The 15,455-nt window shown below is 37.9% G+C and overlaps 1 protein-coding gene across 5 annotated transcripts in view; it reads left to right on the top strand.

Moving 5' to 3' along the window:
• CEP120 (centrosomal protein 120) overlaps nucleotides 1–15,455 on the top strand; it is a 76,844-nt gene that overhangs the window by 13,760 nt on the left and 47,629 nt on the right. For all 5 annotated transcript variants that reach the window (XM_061188097.1, XM_061188095.1, XM_061188096.1 and 2 more), the window contains exons 6-8: nucleotides 5,324–5,472; nucleotides 13,137–13,334; nucleotides 14,984–15,211. In XM_061188097.1, coding sequence (XP_061044080.1) covers nucleotides 5,324–5,472; nucleotides 13,137–13,334; nucleotides 14,984–15,211 — 575 coding nt within the window. The remainder of the gene's footprint in view (nucleotides 1–5,323; nucleotides 5,473–13,136; nucleotides 13,335–14,983; nucleotides 15,212–15,455) is intronic.

Raw genomic sequence — 15,455 nt, 5'->3', positions numbered from 1 at the left:
ATCCTTTCAATATATTGTTGGATTTGGTTTGCTAGTTTTTTGTTGAGAATTTTTGCATCTGTGTTCATCAGTGATATTGGCCTGTGTTCCTCCGTGGGTTTATCCTGCCTGGGACTCTCTGCGCTTCCTGGATTTGAGTGTTTCCTTTCCCATGTTAGGGAAGTTTTCACCTATGATCTCTTCAGATATTTTCTTGGGCTCTTTCTCTCTCTCTTCTCCTTCTGAGACCCCATGTAATGAGAATGTTGTTGCCTTTAATGTTGTCCCACGGGTCTCTTAGAATGTCCTCATATCTTTCCATTTTTTTCCCTTTATTCTGTTCCGCAGCAATATATCCACCATCTGTCTTCCAACTCACTTATCCATTCTTCTGCCTCATTTATTTTGCTATTGATTCCTTCTAGTGTATCTTTTGTTTCAGTTCTTGTATCGTTCATCTCTGTTTGCTTGTTCAGTCTCTGCCTTCATTCTTTTTTGAGATCTTGGATCATCTTTACTATCATTACTCTGAATTCTTCTTCATGTAGATTGAGTATCTCCACTTCACTTAGTAGTTCTTCTGGGGTTTTATCTTGTTCCTTCGTCTGGGACATACCCCTCTGGCATCTCATTTTGTCTAACTTTCTGTGATTGCGGTTTCTGTTGCACAGACTGCAGGGTTGTAGTTCTTGCTTCTGCTGTCTGCCCACTGGTGGATGAGGCCCAACTAAGAGGCTTGTGCAGGCTTCCTGGTGGGAGTGACTGTTTCCTGCCCACTAGTGGGTGGACCTGGGTCTTGACCCTCTGGTGGGCAGGGCTGTGTCAAGGGATTTGTTTAGCGGGAAGCTGTGGGCTCAGAAAGACTCAGCCTGTCTGCTGATGGGTGGGGCTGTGTTCCTGCCCTGTTGGTTGTTTGGCCTCAGGTGTCCCAGCACTGGAGCCTACAGGCTGTTGGGTGGGGCCAGATCTTGGGGAGAAAATTGTAGCCTCCAGGACGGCTCACGCCAATGAGTACTCCCCAGAAGTACTGCCACCAATGTCTCTGTCCCTGCAGTGAGCCACAGCTGCCCCCTGCCTTTCCCGGAGACCCTCCAATACCAGCAGGTAGGTCTGGCCCAGGCTGCTATGAGATCACTGCTTTTTCACCTGGGTCCTGGTGTTCATGAGACCTTGTGTGCACCCTCCAAGAGTGGAGTTTCTGTTTCTTCCGGTCCTGTGGATTTCCTGCGGTCAAACCCCACAGGCCTTCAAAGCCAGTTTGCTCTGGGGGCTCCTCCTTCCCACACCAGACCTCCAGGCCAGGGAGCCTGACATGGGGCTCAGAACTTTCACTCCTGTGGGAGAACCTCTGTGATATAATTATTTTCCAGTTCGTGGGTCGCCCACCCAGTGGGAATGGGATTTGATTTTACTGAGTTTGCGCCCCTCCTACCCTGTCTTTGTGGCTTCTCTGTCTTTGGATGTAGGATATCTTTTTTGGTAGGTTCCAGCATTGTTTTTGTTGATGGTTGTTCATCAGTTAGCTGTGATTTTGGTGTTTTCTTGGGAAGAGGTGAGCTTACATCCCTTACTCTGTCATCTTGTCTCCGTGGTGGTTAATTTTCTGTAAATGGTATTTTAAATTTCAAATGCCACTTGTTTATTATTCGTCTGTAGTGAAGCGATTGGCTTTTGCATATTAACCTTGTCTCCTGCAGCCTTGTTATAATTGCTTATTATTAGTTCCAGTAGTAGGTTTTTTTTGGTTTGTTTTTGTTTCCAGTCTTTCCATAGATGGTCATTCTACAGTTACTTGCAAACAAAGACAGTTTTGTGTCTTTCTTCCCAATCTGCATGACTTTGTTTCTTTTCTTGTGTTCCTGCATTAGCTAGGACTTACAGTGTGCTATTGAAAAGCAGTGGTGAAAGGGGACATCCTTGCCGTACTCCTGATCTTAGTGGGAAAGCTTCTCACCATTAAGTATGATGTTAGCTGTAGATTTTTTGTAGATGTTCTTTATCAGGTGAGGAGGTTACTCTCTATTTCTAGTTTGCAGAGTGTTTTATCACGAATGAGTGTTGGATTTTGTCAAATGCTTTTTCTGCATGTATTGATACAATCATGTTTTTCTTCTTTAGCCTGTTGACGTGATGGAGTACATTAATGGCTTTTTGAATCTTGAACCAGTCTTGTGTACCTTGAATAAATCCATTTGGTTGTGGTGTATAGTTCTTTTTACACATTGTGTTGATTTTATTGGCTAATACTTTGTTGAGGATTTTTACATCTATGTTTATGAGGTATTGGTCTGTTGTTTTCTTCTCTTGTAATGTCTTTGCTTGGATTTCATATTAGGATAATGCTAGTCTCATATAATGAGTTAGGAAGTATTCCCTCTGCTTCTGTCTTGTGGAAAAAAAAATTGTAGAGCGTTGGTATAATTTCTTCCTTAAATGTTAGGTAGAATTCACCAATGAATCCATCTGGATCTGGTGCTTTCTATTCTCTAAAGTTATTGATTCAATTTCATTAAGTGATATAGGCTTATTCAGATTGTTTTCTTCTTGTGTGTGTTTTAGCAGATTGTGTTTTTGAAAGGAATTGTCCATTTCATCTAGGTTATCAAACTTGTGGGCATAGAGTTGTTCATAGCATTCCTTTATTAAACTTTTAATGTCCATGGGAATCTGTAGTGATGTCCCCTTTTTCATTTCTGTTAATAGTAATTTGTGTCTTCTTTATTTTCTTAGGCTGGATAGATGCTTATTGATTTTATTGATCTTTTCAAAGAACCAGCTTTTGATTTTGTTAAATTTTTTCTCCATTGATTTCCTGTTTTCAATTTCATTGTTTTTTGCTCTAGTTTTTATTATTTCTCTTCTTCTGCTTACTTTGGATTTAATTTGCTCCTCTTTTTCCGTTTTCCTAAGATGGAAGCGTAGATTATGGATTTTTTTTTTTTTTTGCCTTTTAGTGTGCATTGTAATTTTTTATTGAAAGATGGACATGATATACTGGGTAAAGGAAAATAGACTTTTAGTAATATAGTGGTAAGGGGGAGGGGAAGCATTCTATAGTCTTGTGATTAGGTTTCTTCAGTCTTGGTGAGGCTGTGTCCCCTGTACTGTTTGGGTTTGTCTGATACTAGATTTTGGTAATGCATCTTTGGCAGGCTTATTAAGATGCTCTGTTCTCATTGCATCTTATCAGGTGGTGCACTATTTTGATTTAGTCTCATTACTGATTATGTTCACTTGATTACTTGATTATGGTGGTGTGTGTCTGTGTTCTCAACTATAAACTTACTTTTGTTTTCTTTTGTAATTAATAAATATTTTGTGGGGAAGAATTAGAAAATTAGAAAAATATTTATTCTTTATTATACCTTCAATTTATTCACTTATTTGTATTGTCTAAGTATGGACTTGACAGTTTTCTCTTTATTTAGCGGGTTATAATCTTTAACCATCATTATTTGTCCCAGATTTGAGCATTGAGAACCCCTTCAAGCTTCTTCTGTTTCCTTTTTACTATCTCGATAATCCTTTGAGCTTTTTAAAAAAAATGTTTATTTATTTATTTGGCTGTGTTGTGTCTTAGTTGCAGCACGTGGGATCTTCATTGTGGCATGCAGGATTTTTTGTTGTGGCACGCAGGCTCTTCGTTGTGGCTCGCGGGCTTCTGTCTAGTTGTGGTGCGGGCTCTAGAGTGCGCAGGCTCAGTAGTTGCGGCACATGGGCTCTCTAGTTGTGGTGCACGAGCTCTAGAGTGCACGGACTCAGTAGCTGTGGTGTGCAGGTTTAGTTGCCCCGCCGCATGTGGGATCTTAGTTCCCTGCTCAGAGATCCAACCCGCGTTCCCTGCATTGGAAGGCGGATTCTTAACCACTGGACCACCAGGGAAGTCCCTTTGAGCTTTTTTTTTTTTTTTCCTGATAAAAGAAGATGGTCCAGGTTCATCTTATACTTTTCCTATCTCATCCCTGGATTCAGCCATTACTTTAAGGAGCCCTGCTTCTTTTTAGAAAAGAATGATGTTTACAAGTCAAGATCCAGCCGCTAGGTGTGCTGTTGGGGTGTTGTTCCCATGTATGTATACATACACACATATATATGCAGACACATGGATATGTATACACAAACACACATATATATATATATATATATACTTTATATATTGATTTGCCCATATATATACTGAACAACATATATTCACATTGACACGTTCAATCCTTTCAATCCTACACCACAGGATTTATCCTAGTGTTCTCCCTTTCTGATAATGCGAGACCTGTCATAGTTAGTATTTTGACCTCTTAAGCTCTGCTGACCTTATTATTTAATGGCTACCTTTATTAAAGTACTTAATTGTCAGGTACTGTGCTAAGTGCTTTTGTTATCTAATTTGATCTTCTCAACAACACTGTAAGAGCTTTGCAGAAGGAAAAATGGAGACTAAAGGAGATCTTATAATTTCCCCATACAACTACTGAATGACAGAACTAGGGTTGGAACTTTGGTCTATGTGAATGTAGTGTCTATACTCTTAACCATTAAACTATTTTTAGCCAGTGCTACTGTAAGCACATTTCTTTTGGCTTAACTCCTGAAGGAGTCGAGGATTGCTGGTTTACAGGGTATGCATATATAAAATTTTGATAAGCCCTGATATATTACCCTCCAAAAGGTTGTACTAGTCTGTACCTACCAACATGGAGAGTGCCAACCTGCTGGCAATCTCCCTGACACTGAATATTGTCTATTATTTTAGTTTTGTGTAGTTTTGTTTTTTTCCTTAATCAGTTTTGAAAAACCCTTGTCCCTCTCCAGTCTCTTCATAACGAAGCCTATTTGATTATATCTGTTCTCTTCTCAAAATTGTTTTATTGTTTTCTCTTATTCTTAGAAAACTATCCAAATGTTTCAGCATGGCGTTCAAGGAGGCTCTTTATGATACGGCCTCTCCCCACTTTCTGTACCTGAGTCCTCACTCTATGATCCAACATGCCACATCTATTTCAGTTCTCTAACCACATGCCTTCTCTTGCTTCTGAGTCTTTGTATATATTGTTTCTTCTGCCTAGAACACCGTTTTCCACTCCCTCATTCTCTATCTAGTCACTTTGCTCCTTTTAGCCAAGTTTTGCTTATTTTTCAGTTCGCAGTTTAGATTCACTTCCTTCAGGCAACCTGTGATACCTTTTCTACGTGGTTTATTAAATTGAAATCAAAGGAAACCTTGCTGAGATATTAACTGTATCTGTGAAAACTGCCAAGTAAATTAAAAAGCATAACCAGCTTTCAAAATCTTATAATGGTTTATGGCAAACTACAATGTAGTTTAATTGTGTTTTTTTCCATAAAGTACCCGCCAGCCTGTCTGGACTTGACGCAAAGGACATTGTGGCGGTGCTGAATGAGGAGGGAGGCTATCATCAGATTGGACCAGCAGAGTATTGTACTGACTTCTTCGTGATGTCCGTGACCATAGCATTCGCCACCCAGTTGGAGCAGGTGAGATGAGTGATTCATGAAGAACTTGAAAACATTTTATTTTTAAAATCTGTCTTTTAGGTATTAAAAAGCCTTGCAAGTAGACTTACAAAAATAATTTAGAAAAATGTTTTCTTTCATATCAGAAAGCATTTTTGTTTTAGGAAAAGAATAAATTGGGATGATCTTGGTAGTAAGAGAATAAATTAAATCTCTTAGAATTTAGAAGAAAGACCATAAATAAGCATTGTTTCACATTGTATTGTGTGACATTGTAAAGACTGTTATGAAATGATTTTTTTCTAAGTGTTAAATACTTTACTTTTTGGAGAAATATACAATGTTGGGAACATTGTCTCAGTCAGACCTTAATAGCTGTCAGGTCTGGGATTAGATTTTGCCTTATTTACACACTAACAAATTAGCCTAAATGCTGCCAGAAGACAGAAGATTCTTTGGTCAGAGAGAAAGGAGCGTATTACTCTCAGCACAGCAAGCAACATGAATATCAGCATATTTCTTTCAGTTCCCCCTATCCCAAGTCCCATGGAGGTGACATAGAGGGTCCCAGGTAGTTGCTCCACACTCACTGGGAGTGTGTCACAGCTGAGGAACACAGAACTTAGGGAATGTACGACTTTTACTGTAAGTAGTCTAGGTCTTTGTCTGGGAAGACACGTTACTTTATCAAAGTTATGAGCTGCATAAACAACGCTGGGAGATGGCCTGGGTAAGAGTGGTCAGGGCCTTGCATTCTTGTTACACTCAGCAAGAATGTGCAGGGATGCTCAGGGCCTGTGGCCGATTGCTTCCTCCCAGCAATGGCTCAACACAAAAGTAGCTGTTATTTCATTGTCCTTTTCAGGATCGAGTCCAGTTTTTTTGACATTATGTTGATCTATAGCACCTGAAATAAATTAATACTTTAAAATATAGAGAATATGGCTTATGACTTTAAAATTTTTATCAGACTATTCACTTTCTTAGAGGTATACATTTCCCAGATAATCCGCATTCATAAGTGAAATATGAGTTAGTGACCACACTAAATCTTAGTAAGATCTATCAGGTAAAGATTTTTCTCAGGAAATGTGTTTAGCTCTGTCACACTGAATTCCTGCCCACTACAAAAAGTACTTTTTATATATACGTATTCTTTGAGCTTTACTCTTTCTCTCCCAATTTGGTACTGTCATTTTCTCATTGACACTATATATATGTGATTTTGTCTCTCTCCATCAATTTCCTTTTTTTCCTCTCTTCATAAAGCTCTGCTTGTGGATTGCCCCGGCTTAATATGCCACGCTGGTTGGGGGGGGAAGCTAGATGTCCACTGTCTGTTCATTAACCACATCAGAACACACATTAGATCTTGAGTCTACTGTGTTTTTACTGTGCTATTAAATACTTGCAAAGTATTTTAAATTGCTACTTTATTTTTAAAAATATTTTTTCAACTCCCTAGGAAGGCATAATTTTACTTGTGTTATGTTTTGTGAAATAGGTATGTATTCACTACTTCGCTAATGTTGTATTTAATCCTAGCACAACTTTAGGGGATTATTATTTTCACTTTTGAGATGAGGAAACCAAGTTTTGAGAAAGTTTTTTAGCTAGTAAATATCCTAGGAATTTCTGGCCATATGGTCACTCTCCACATTCTCTTGTTCCCATATTTTGCTCTCTTGCCTCTGAAGGGGTTTTGGAGTAAGATCAATTTGAGTTGAAATCTAATTCTCACTACTTAACTGGCTTCTTTAACTTAGGCAACCTACTTAACCTTTCTCAGGCTTGAATTTTCTCGGTTGTATGGTGGCAGTAGTACCAGCCTTGCGGGTGTGCATGAGGAATGAGATAAAACTAATGTGCTTAACATGTAGTTTGTATGTGTGAACCTATATTTATATAGTGAAAGCTTGTGGGTAATTGACCTACTGAATCCACAACTAAAACTAACACAGTTCTTGGTAATACAAAGTAACTTTTTAGGAAAAGTCACTCAGTTTAGTTAAAAATAAAAAAACAGATTGATGTCTGGCAAGCTATTTGCTATCTCTGATAAAAATTAAGCCAAGTAGGTTCTTCAAAAGATTAAACAGAATTACCATAGAACCCAGCAATTTCACTACTGGGTATATATCAAAAGAATTGAAAACAAGGTATTCAAATAAAAACTTGCACATAAATGTTCATAGCAGCACTATTTACAGTATCCCAGAATATCACAGAAATAACCCAGATGTCCACCTATGGATGAATAGATTAACAAAATAAATAAATAAATACACACACACACACACACACACACACACACTCTCTCTCTCTCTCTCTCACACTCTGGAGTATTATTTAACTATAAAAGAAATGAAGTACTGATACATGCTACAACAAGGATGAATGTTGTAAACATGCTGAGTGAGATAAGCCAGACACAAAAGGTCACATACTGTTTGAGTCCATTTATATAAAATATCCAGATAGGCAGACCCATAGAGACAAAACGCAGATTTGTGGTCACCAGGGGAGGGAGAAGTTATGGGGAAGCGGAATGGGAGTGGCTGCTCAGTGGTTCTGGTGTTTCTGTTTGGGGTGATGGAAAAGTTCTGGAACTAGGTAGTGGTGATGGTTGCACAACATTGTGAATGTACTTAATATTACTGAACTGTACAGTTTTTAATGGTTAAAATGATAAATTTTCTGTTATGTGTATTTTACAATAATTTTTTAAAACAAAAAATTAAGCCCAATAATTTATTCATCCCTTGATACTGCTTAGTATTACTTGTTTGCTTTTTTCAGTCTTTATGGACAAGCCAAGGATTTTAAAAAATAGCAGTTTAGTTTTTTTTCTTCTCAAGCTAGTCAAAGGTAGTGTGAGAAAGCATATAGCGATAAACAAACATACCTTTCAGATGCAAATAAGTGACTTAGAACATTGATACTGTAAAGTAGTAGAATGCAGGAATGAAATTAGAGTAAGAATACTGGATTGTGATAATCTTGCTTCCTTTTTAAATATTGAAATTAGGGCAAAAAACCTGTTTCTAAATCCAAGGATGATAAAGGATTTTTAAAAGCATCTCTTCTCTTAGTGGGAATTACTTAGAATTAAATGTGCTATGAAATATTAAAGGGCTATCTTTTTTTCTTAAAATTTTTATTGCTTTCTGACTATGGAAGAAAGTAAAAGAAAATGAAAGTCTCTTTTAATTGAACTCCTCAGAAATAATCACCCATAAGGGCAGTATATTCTTTTCCTCAGATATTTTCCCATTCACATAATAGCTGACTATGTGCTAGGCAGACTTGTAGAAGTGAACATGTATTATCTCTTTTAATCCTTCCAAGAACCCTAAGAGAAATGGAGGTACAGAGTGATTAAGTACTTGTCTAAAGTCTCATAGCAAGCCATTGGTGGAACCAAAGTTGAGGGTTGGGGCTTACTCCAGAATTTGTGCTCTCAACAACTAAAAGTGTATAGGTGCTGGCTCTCAATAAATATAAATCTACATGATTAAAATGCACATGATTAAAATCTAATCAAACAAATACATTTTAAAGTATAGGATTAAAGTAATAACTTGCTTTGTATATAAGATATATTTAATATAAAATAAATAACTTTATTGACTATTTACTGTGTGCCCAGTACTGGGTTGTTTTAATCTAAGTGGTTAGTACTTTTATTTTCACAAACTTACAGACTTACAAACTGTCCTGTAAGTTTTTTTGACCTAAAAATATTTTAGATAACTTTCATGTCACTATATCATTATTTAGGAGCCATATTGTATGATAACTATAATATATTTAAGCCATCTCCTGTTGCAGAACATGTCAATTACTTATAGTTTGTTACTTTTAACAATGTGCTAGCAAACATTAAAGGTCTGTTAGAAGGTATTTTGCATTTTATGGGACAAGCATCCCATGTCTTCATGTCATGTGGCCAGGAAACTACCAGCTTTGAGAAGTAACACTCCTAGTATGGAAGACATCGTTTTGTTTTTTTTTTAATTTTATATTAGACTATAGTTGATTTACAATGTTGTGTTAGTATCAGGTGTACAGCAAAATGATTCAGTTATACATACATATATATATATATTCTACTTAATTTACTACAGAGTATTGAGCAGAGTTCCCTGTGCTATACAGCAGGTCCTTGTTGGTTATCTGTTTTAAATGTAGTACAGCGTATATGTCAATCCCAAACTCCCAATTTATCCCTCCCCCCAACCTTTCCCCTTTGCTAACCATAAGTTTATTTTCCATGTCTGCAAATCTGTTTCTGTTTTGTAAATAAGTTCATTTGTATCATTTTTCCCCCCTGCATATAAGTGATATCATATGATATTTGTATTTCTCTGTCTGACTTACTTCACTTAGTACGATAATCTCTAGGTCCATCCATGTTGCTGCAAATGGCATTGTTTCATTTTTTTTTAATGGCTGAGTAATATTCCATTGTATATGTGTACCACATCTTCTTTATCCATTCATCTGTCGATGGACATTTAGGTTGTTTCCATGCCTTGGCTATTGTAAACAGCACTGCAGTGAACATTGGGGTACATGTATCCTTTCAAACCATGGTTTTCTCTGGATATATGCCCAGGAGTGGGATTGCTGGATCGTATGGTTGCTCTATTTTTAGTTTTTTAAGGAAACTCCCTACTGTTCCCCTCTGAGCATATTTGTGTGTGGATGATATACTACCTTTACTTTATGTTTGCCTTTACTGGTGAGCCTTCCCATTTGTAATTTTCTTGTTTCTAGTTGTGTCCTTTTCTACCTAGAGAAGTTCCTTTAGGATTTGTTGTAAAGCTGGTTTGGTGGTGCTGAATTCTCTTAGCTTTTGCATGTCTGTAAAGCTTTTGATTTCTCTATCAAATCTGAACAAGAGCCTTGCTGGGTAGAGTATTCTTGGTTGTAGGTTTTGCCCTTTCATCACTTGAAATATATTGTGCCACTCCCTTCTGACCTGCAGAGTTTCTGCTGAAAAATCAGCTGATAACCTTATGGGGATTCCCTTGTATGTTATTTGTTGCTTTTCCCTTGTTGCTTTTAATATTTTCTCTTTGTCTTTAATTATTGTCAGTTTGATTAATGTGTCTCTGCATGTTCCTCCTTGGGTTTGTCCTGCCTGGGACTCTCTGCACATCCTGGACTTGGGTGACTATTTCTTTTCCCATGTTAGGGAAGTTTTCAGTTATTATCTCTTCAAATATTTTCTCAGGTCCTTTCTCTCTTTTTCTGGGACCCCTATACAGTGAGTCCCCTACATACGAATGAGTTCTGTTCTGAGAGTGCGTTTGTAAGTCCTATTTGTTCGTAAGTCCAACGAAGTTAGCCTAGGTACCCAACTAACACAATCAGCTGTATAGTACTGTACTGTAATAGGTTTATAATACTTTTCACACAAATAATACATAAAAAAACACAAAAAATGAAGAAAACATTTTTAATCTTACGGTATAGTACCTTGAAATGTATGGTAGTACAGTACAACAGCTGGCATACAGGGGCTGGCATCAAGTGAACAGGCAAGAAGAGTTACTGACTGGAGGAGAGAGAGGAGGTGGGAGATGGTAAATCTGAAGGATTATCAGCAATAGGAGACGGAGGGTAAGCTGCAGTTTCACTCATGCCTGACATTGATAGCACAGGTTCTGGTTCCTTGCTGGAACCAGATGCATGTTCGCATCTTTGAAAGTTGGCAACTTGAAAGTTCATATGTAAGGGACTTACTGCATTGCGAATGTTGGTGCTCTTAATGTTGTCCCAGAGGCCTCTGAGAGTGTCCTCACTTCTATTCATTCTTTTTTCTTTATTCTGCTCCGTGGTTGTGATTTTCACCATTCTTTCTTCCAGGTCACTTATCTGTTCTTCTGCCTTGTTTATTCTGCTATTAATTCCTACTAGTGTATTTTTCTTTTCAGTTATTTTATTGTTCATCTCTGTTAGTTTGTTCTTCAGATCTTCTAGCTCTTTGTTAAACATTTTTTGTATCTTCTCAATCTATGGCTCCATTCATTTTCCAAGACCTTGGATCATCTTTCCTATCGTTACTCTGAATTCTTTTTCGTGTAGATTGCCTATCTCCACTTCACTTACTTGTTCTTTTGGGGTTTTATCTTGTTCCTTTGTCTGGGACATATTCCTCTGTCATGTCATTTTGTCTGTCTTTCTGTGATTGCGGTTTCCATTCTGCAGACTGCAGGGTTGTAATTCTTATGGCTTCTGCTCTCTGCCCCCTGGTGGATGAGGCTGGTCTTAGTGGCTTGTGCAGGCTTCCTGGTGGGAAGGACTGGTTCCTACCCACTGGTGGGTGGACTTGGGTCTTGTCCCTCTGATGGGCAGGGCCATGTCAAGGGGTGTGTTTATCGGGAAGTTGTGGGCTCAGGAAGGCTTTAAGCAGCCTGTCTGCTGATGGGTGGGGCTGTGTTGGTTGCTTGGCCTGAGGCATCCCAGTACTGGAGCCTACAGGTTGTTGGATGGGGCCAGGTCTTGGTGAGAAAATGGTGGTTTCTAGGAGGGCTCATGCCAATGGGTACTCCCCAGAAATACAACCACCAGTGTCTTTATCTCAGTAGTGAGCTACAGCCAACCCCTGCCTCTACAGGAGACCCTCCAATACCAGCTATTAGGTCTGGCCCAGGTTCTTATGAGGTCACTGCTCTTTCCCCTGGTGCACCCAAGACCTTGTGTGCACTCTCCAAGAGAGGAGTTTCTGTTTCCCCTGGTCCTGTGGATTTCCTGCGATCAAATCCCTCTGGCCTTCAACGCCAGATGCCTTGCGGGCTCTGCCTCCCGATTCCAGACCCCCAGGCTGGGGATTGTGATTCGGGGCTCAAAACTTTCACTCCAGTGGGAGAACCTCTGAGATATAATTATTTTGCAGTTTGTGGGTTGCCCACCCAGCAGGTATGGGATTTGATTTTATCGTGATTGTGCCCCTCCTACCATCTCCTTGTGGCTTCTTGTTTGTCTTTGGATGTGGGATATCTTTTTTGGTAGGTTCCATCTTTTTTTTTGTCGATGGTTGTTCAGCAGTTAGTTGTGATTTTGGGTGTTTTCTTGAGAAGAGGTGAGCTCATGTCCTATGCTGCCATCTTGTTCCACCCCCAGTAAACATTTCATTTGTGAAGGGCTCCATCGTCCCCCTGCAGCAGCTCCTTACAGTGGGTGGAAGACAGCCTTTTGTAACTTAATTTATAGGTCTCCAAGTTTTGTAAGAGTAGCTACAAAGCTTTTTTTTTCCCATCAAAAGAAGTTATAGTAAATAGCTTGGATTAAGATTTTTTAAAAACCTTCTCTCATTTACGGAGAGGATGGTGGAGTAAGGATATGTGGAAATAAGGAAAGCTCAGTGTAAAATATTTGACCGCTTTCTTCTACAAGAACTTTTATGGAGTTTTCATCGACTAGTTGAATGAAACATAAGCTTTAAAACTACATTAATGTATAAAAATATTTTAGTCTCTTTGTGCTTGTGTAAGATAAACCTTTAAAAATTAAACTAGTGATTTGGTAGTAATTTGGCAGAGATTTAGAAATTTTGAGTTATTAATTTAACGCTTGAAATAAATCATTTTAGCAAATATTTTTGGAGTCTGTCAGACATCTTTAAGGATGTTTAGTGGTTTATAAAGTAATAATCCTTTTTTTTCTTAAATATTTAGTTAATTCCATGTACCATGAAACTTCCAGAAAGACGGCCTGAGTTTTTCTTTTACTATTCTTTACTGGGAAATGATGTTACAAATGAACCCTTCAGTGATTTGATCAACCCAGACTTTGAGCCAGAGAGAGCATCTGTTCGAATACGTAGCAGTATAGCAATTCTTCGTGTTTACCTGGCTCTTCAGTCTAAACTACAGGTAGGTATGGCAGAAAATAGTTTCTTATGAGATGATTTTTTAAACATTAAAGAGGTACCCAAACTCTGTCTTATTTCTGAAGTGGATATCATCTTTCTGCCACATCTTTTAATTTTTTAGGAATTATCCTGACTTGTACAGTCACAGCATGACAGTTATTTCAGAATTTTAGGAGATATATACCGCCTTACTTTGTTACTGTGGAAAGAGGTAGATCAGTTATCGGTCATTTATAATAAAAAGTTGTACCTGGAGCTTAAAGCTGCGGGCACCAGGCAGGTTTTATTATTGTTAGTGGAGATTAGCTGTCACCACACAGATCACACTCTAGATTTCAGAATTTATACACCTTATTGCTATCAAAATCAAAGAGATAAAACAACCTTCTAAAACCTGTTCTTGAATTTGGTAGTTTTGTAAACCAATTTTAAATTGGACTTTATTTAAAAGTGAACCTTATCTAGTCGAAAATTACTTTTCTGTTTGTTATGATTAATTTTAATCAGACTGAAATGGGTGGTGAAGTAGGGTGGGGTAGTCATTTTTTAATAGTAAAGTGATCATTCATTAGACTTTGCTTGCGTTTTGAGTGGATAGTGAAAAGAGGCATTAAGAAATTTTAGTGGAACTAAATTTTAGAGATGGTTCTGCTAAATCCAAGGTATTTAGAAAGTTGAAGGTTATATAAAATGATGAAATGCAGGAAAACACTTTGAATTTTATCTTATAAAATTCCTTACCAAAACTATTGACTTATTTATTAGTTTGATTCTCATGGACATTTAAGTCATAAAAATCCTTTCTCTCCAGCCCATTAAAAATATCACACCTAATAACATTAGGACTGTTATAGGTCATTGCTGATAGTAGAATTAAAAGTATTTTTATGTAATGACTGCATATTGTTCATATGAATACTAGGTTTGCTGTGGCTTCAATGTAGTAAGGGAAAAGAATAGTTACGTGACACATATCTCGAGCAGCCTTTTTTTTTTTGGTAGTTGCAAAAGGTGGTAATGTTGAAGTTTTGATTAGCTAGCAGTGATTAATGGTACATTCCACCACCCCAGAGGTATTCTCTTTTACCTTTCACTGTTAAGCACTCTGTTTTATATATAAAGTTTGAAAAGGAAGAAAAAAGAGAAAGAAACATTCATGGTATTTTGTGGATGAATAAAACAGAATTATTTGAGGTTCTTTAATTTCCAAATAGGGCTGGACCCACTCACTTATTTTTTAAGAACTGTGTTTAATGTTATAATGGAAATAGAAAAGATGCTTGATGTATTTGTTTTCCGTTTAAATTCATATATTGATGATATAATTTGCATATGTAAGATAGCATAGTAAAATATTAAAGTAACCATAGCTCACCAAAGAGAACAGACAAGGTGATAACATAGGAGTGTACAGTACTGAAAGGAACAATGAGAAGAATTAATAACTTTATTATTGAGTTCTGGGTAAATTTTGTGCTTTAGCAACAGTTTTAACAATCATGTGTGAGTATCTTAGTCACTGCAGGTCAATAAGATAATCTGCATTCTGTTTTCCTTCTATGGATCATTTTATAACTTTTTGTTAAGTTTGTATGTTTAGAATAAAGGAGAAAATATAAAGCCTGATTTTGATTTTCCCTTTCATATTAGATCCACCTCTGCTGTGGAGACCAGTCACTTGGAAGTACAGAAATACCCTTAACCGGACTACTGAAAAAGGGTAGTACAGAAATCAACCATCGCCCAGTCACAGTTGAAGGTGCTTTTACTCTTGACCCTCCAAACCGAGCCAAACAAAAGCTTGCACCTGTTCCTGTGGATCTGGCCCCCACTGTGGGAGTGTCTGTGGCTCTGCAGAGAGAAGGCATAGATGCCCAGGCAAGTAGTGACCCTCCTTCCCCTCCTCCAGCTTCTTCGATGTAGTTCATGATTAGTCACAAAAGTTGAGCTTCAGAAGCATTACCCCGCATAAGAAAGTATTTATTACTCTTAGGTAGTGGCCTTCATTATATGATAACCTCCTCTCCAAAAAGACCCTTCTGAGAAGTGCTGTGGCTTCTGCCGCATTTCATAGGTGACACTGTCCAGAGCCCTTCAGTCCAGTCTTTTCATGTAGTGAAAA

Source organism: Eubalaena glacialis, chromosome 4 (genome assembly GCF_028564815.1).
Source record: "Eubalaena glacialis isolate mEubGla1 chromosome 4, mEubGla1.1.hap2.+ XY, whole genome shotgun sequence".
NCBI classification, from domain to species: Eukaryota; Metazoa; Chordata; class Mammalia; order Artiodactyla; family Balaenidae; genus Eubalaena; species Eubalaena glacialis.
The sequence above is the reverse complement of the archived record's forward strand: the minus strand, read 5'-3'. Positions and strand labels throughout refer to the sequence as shown.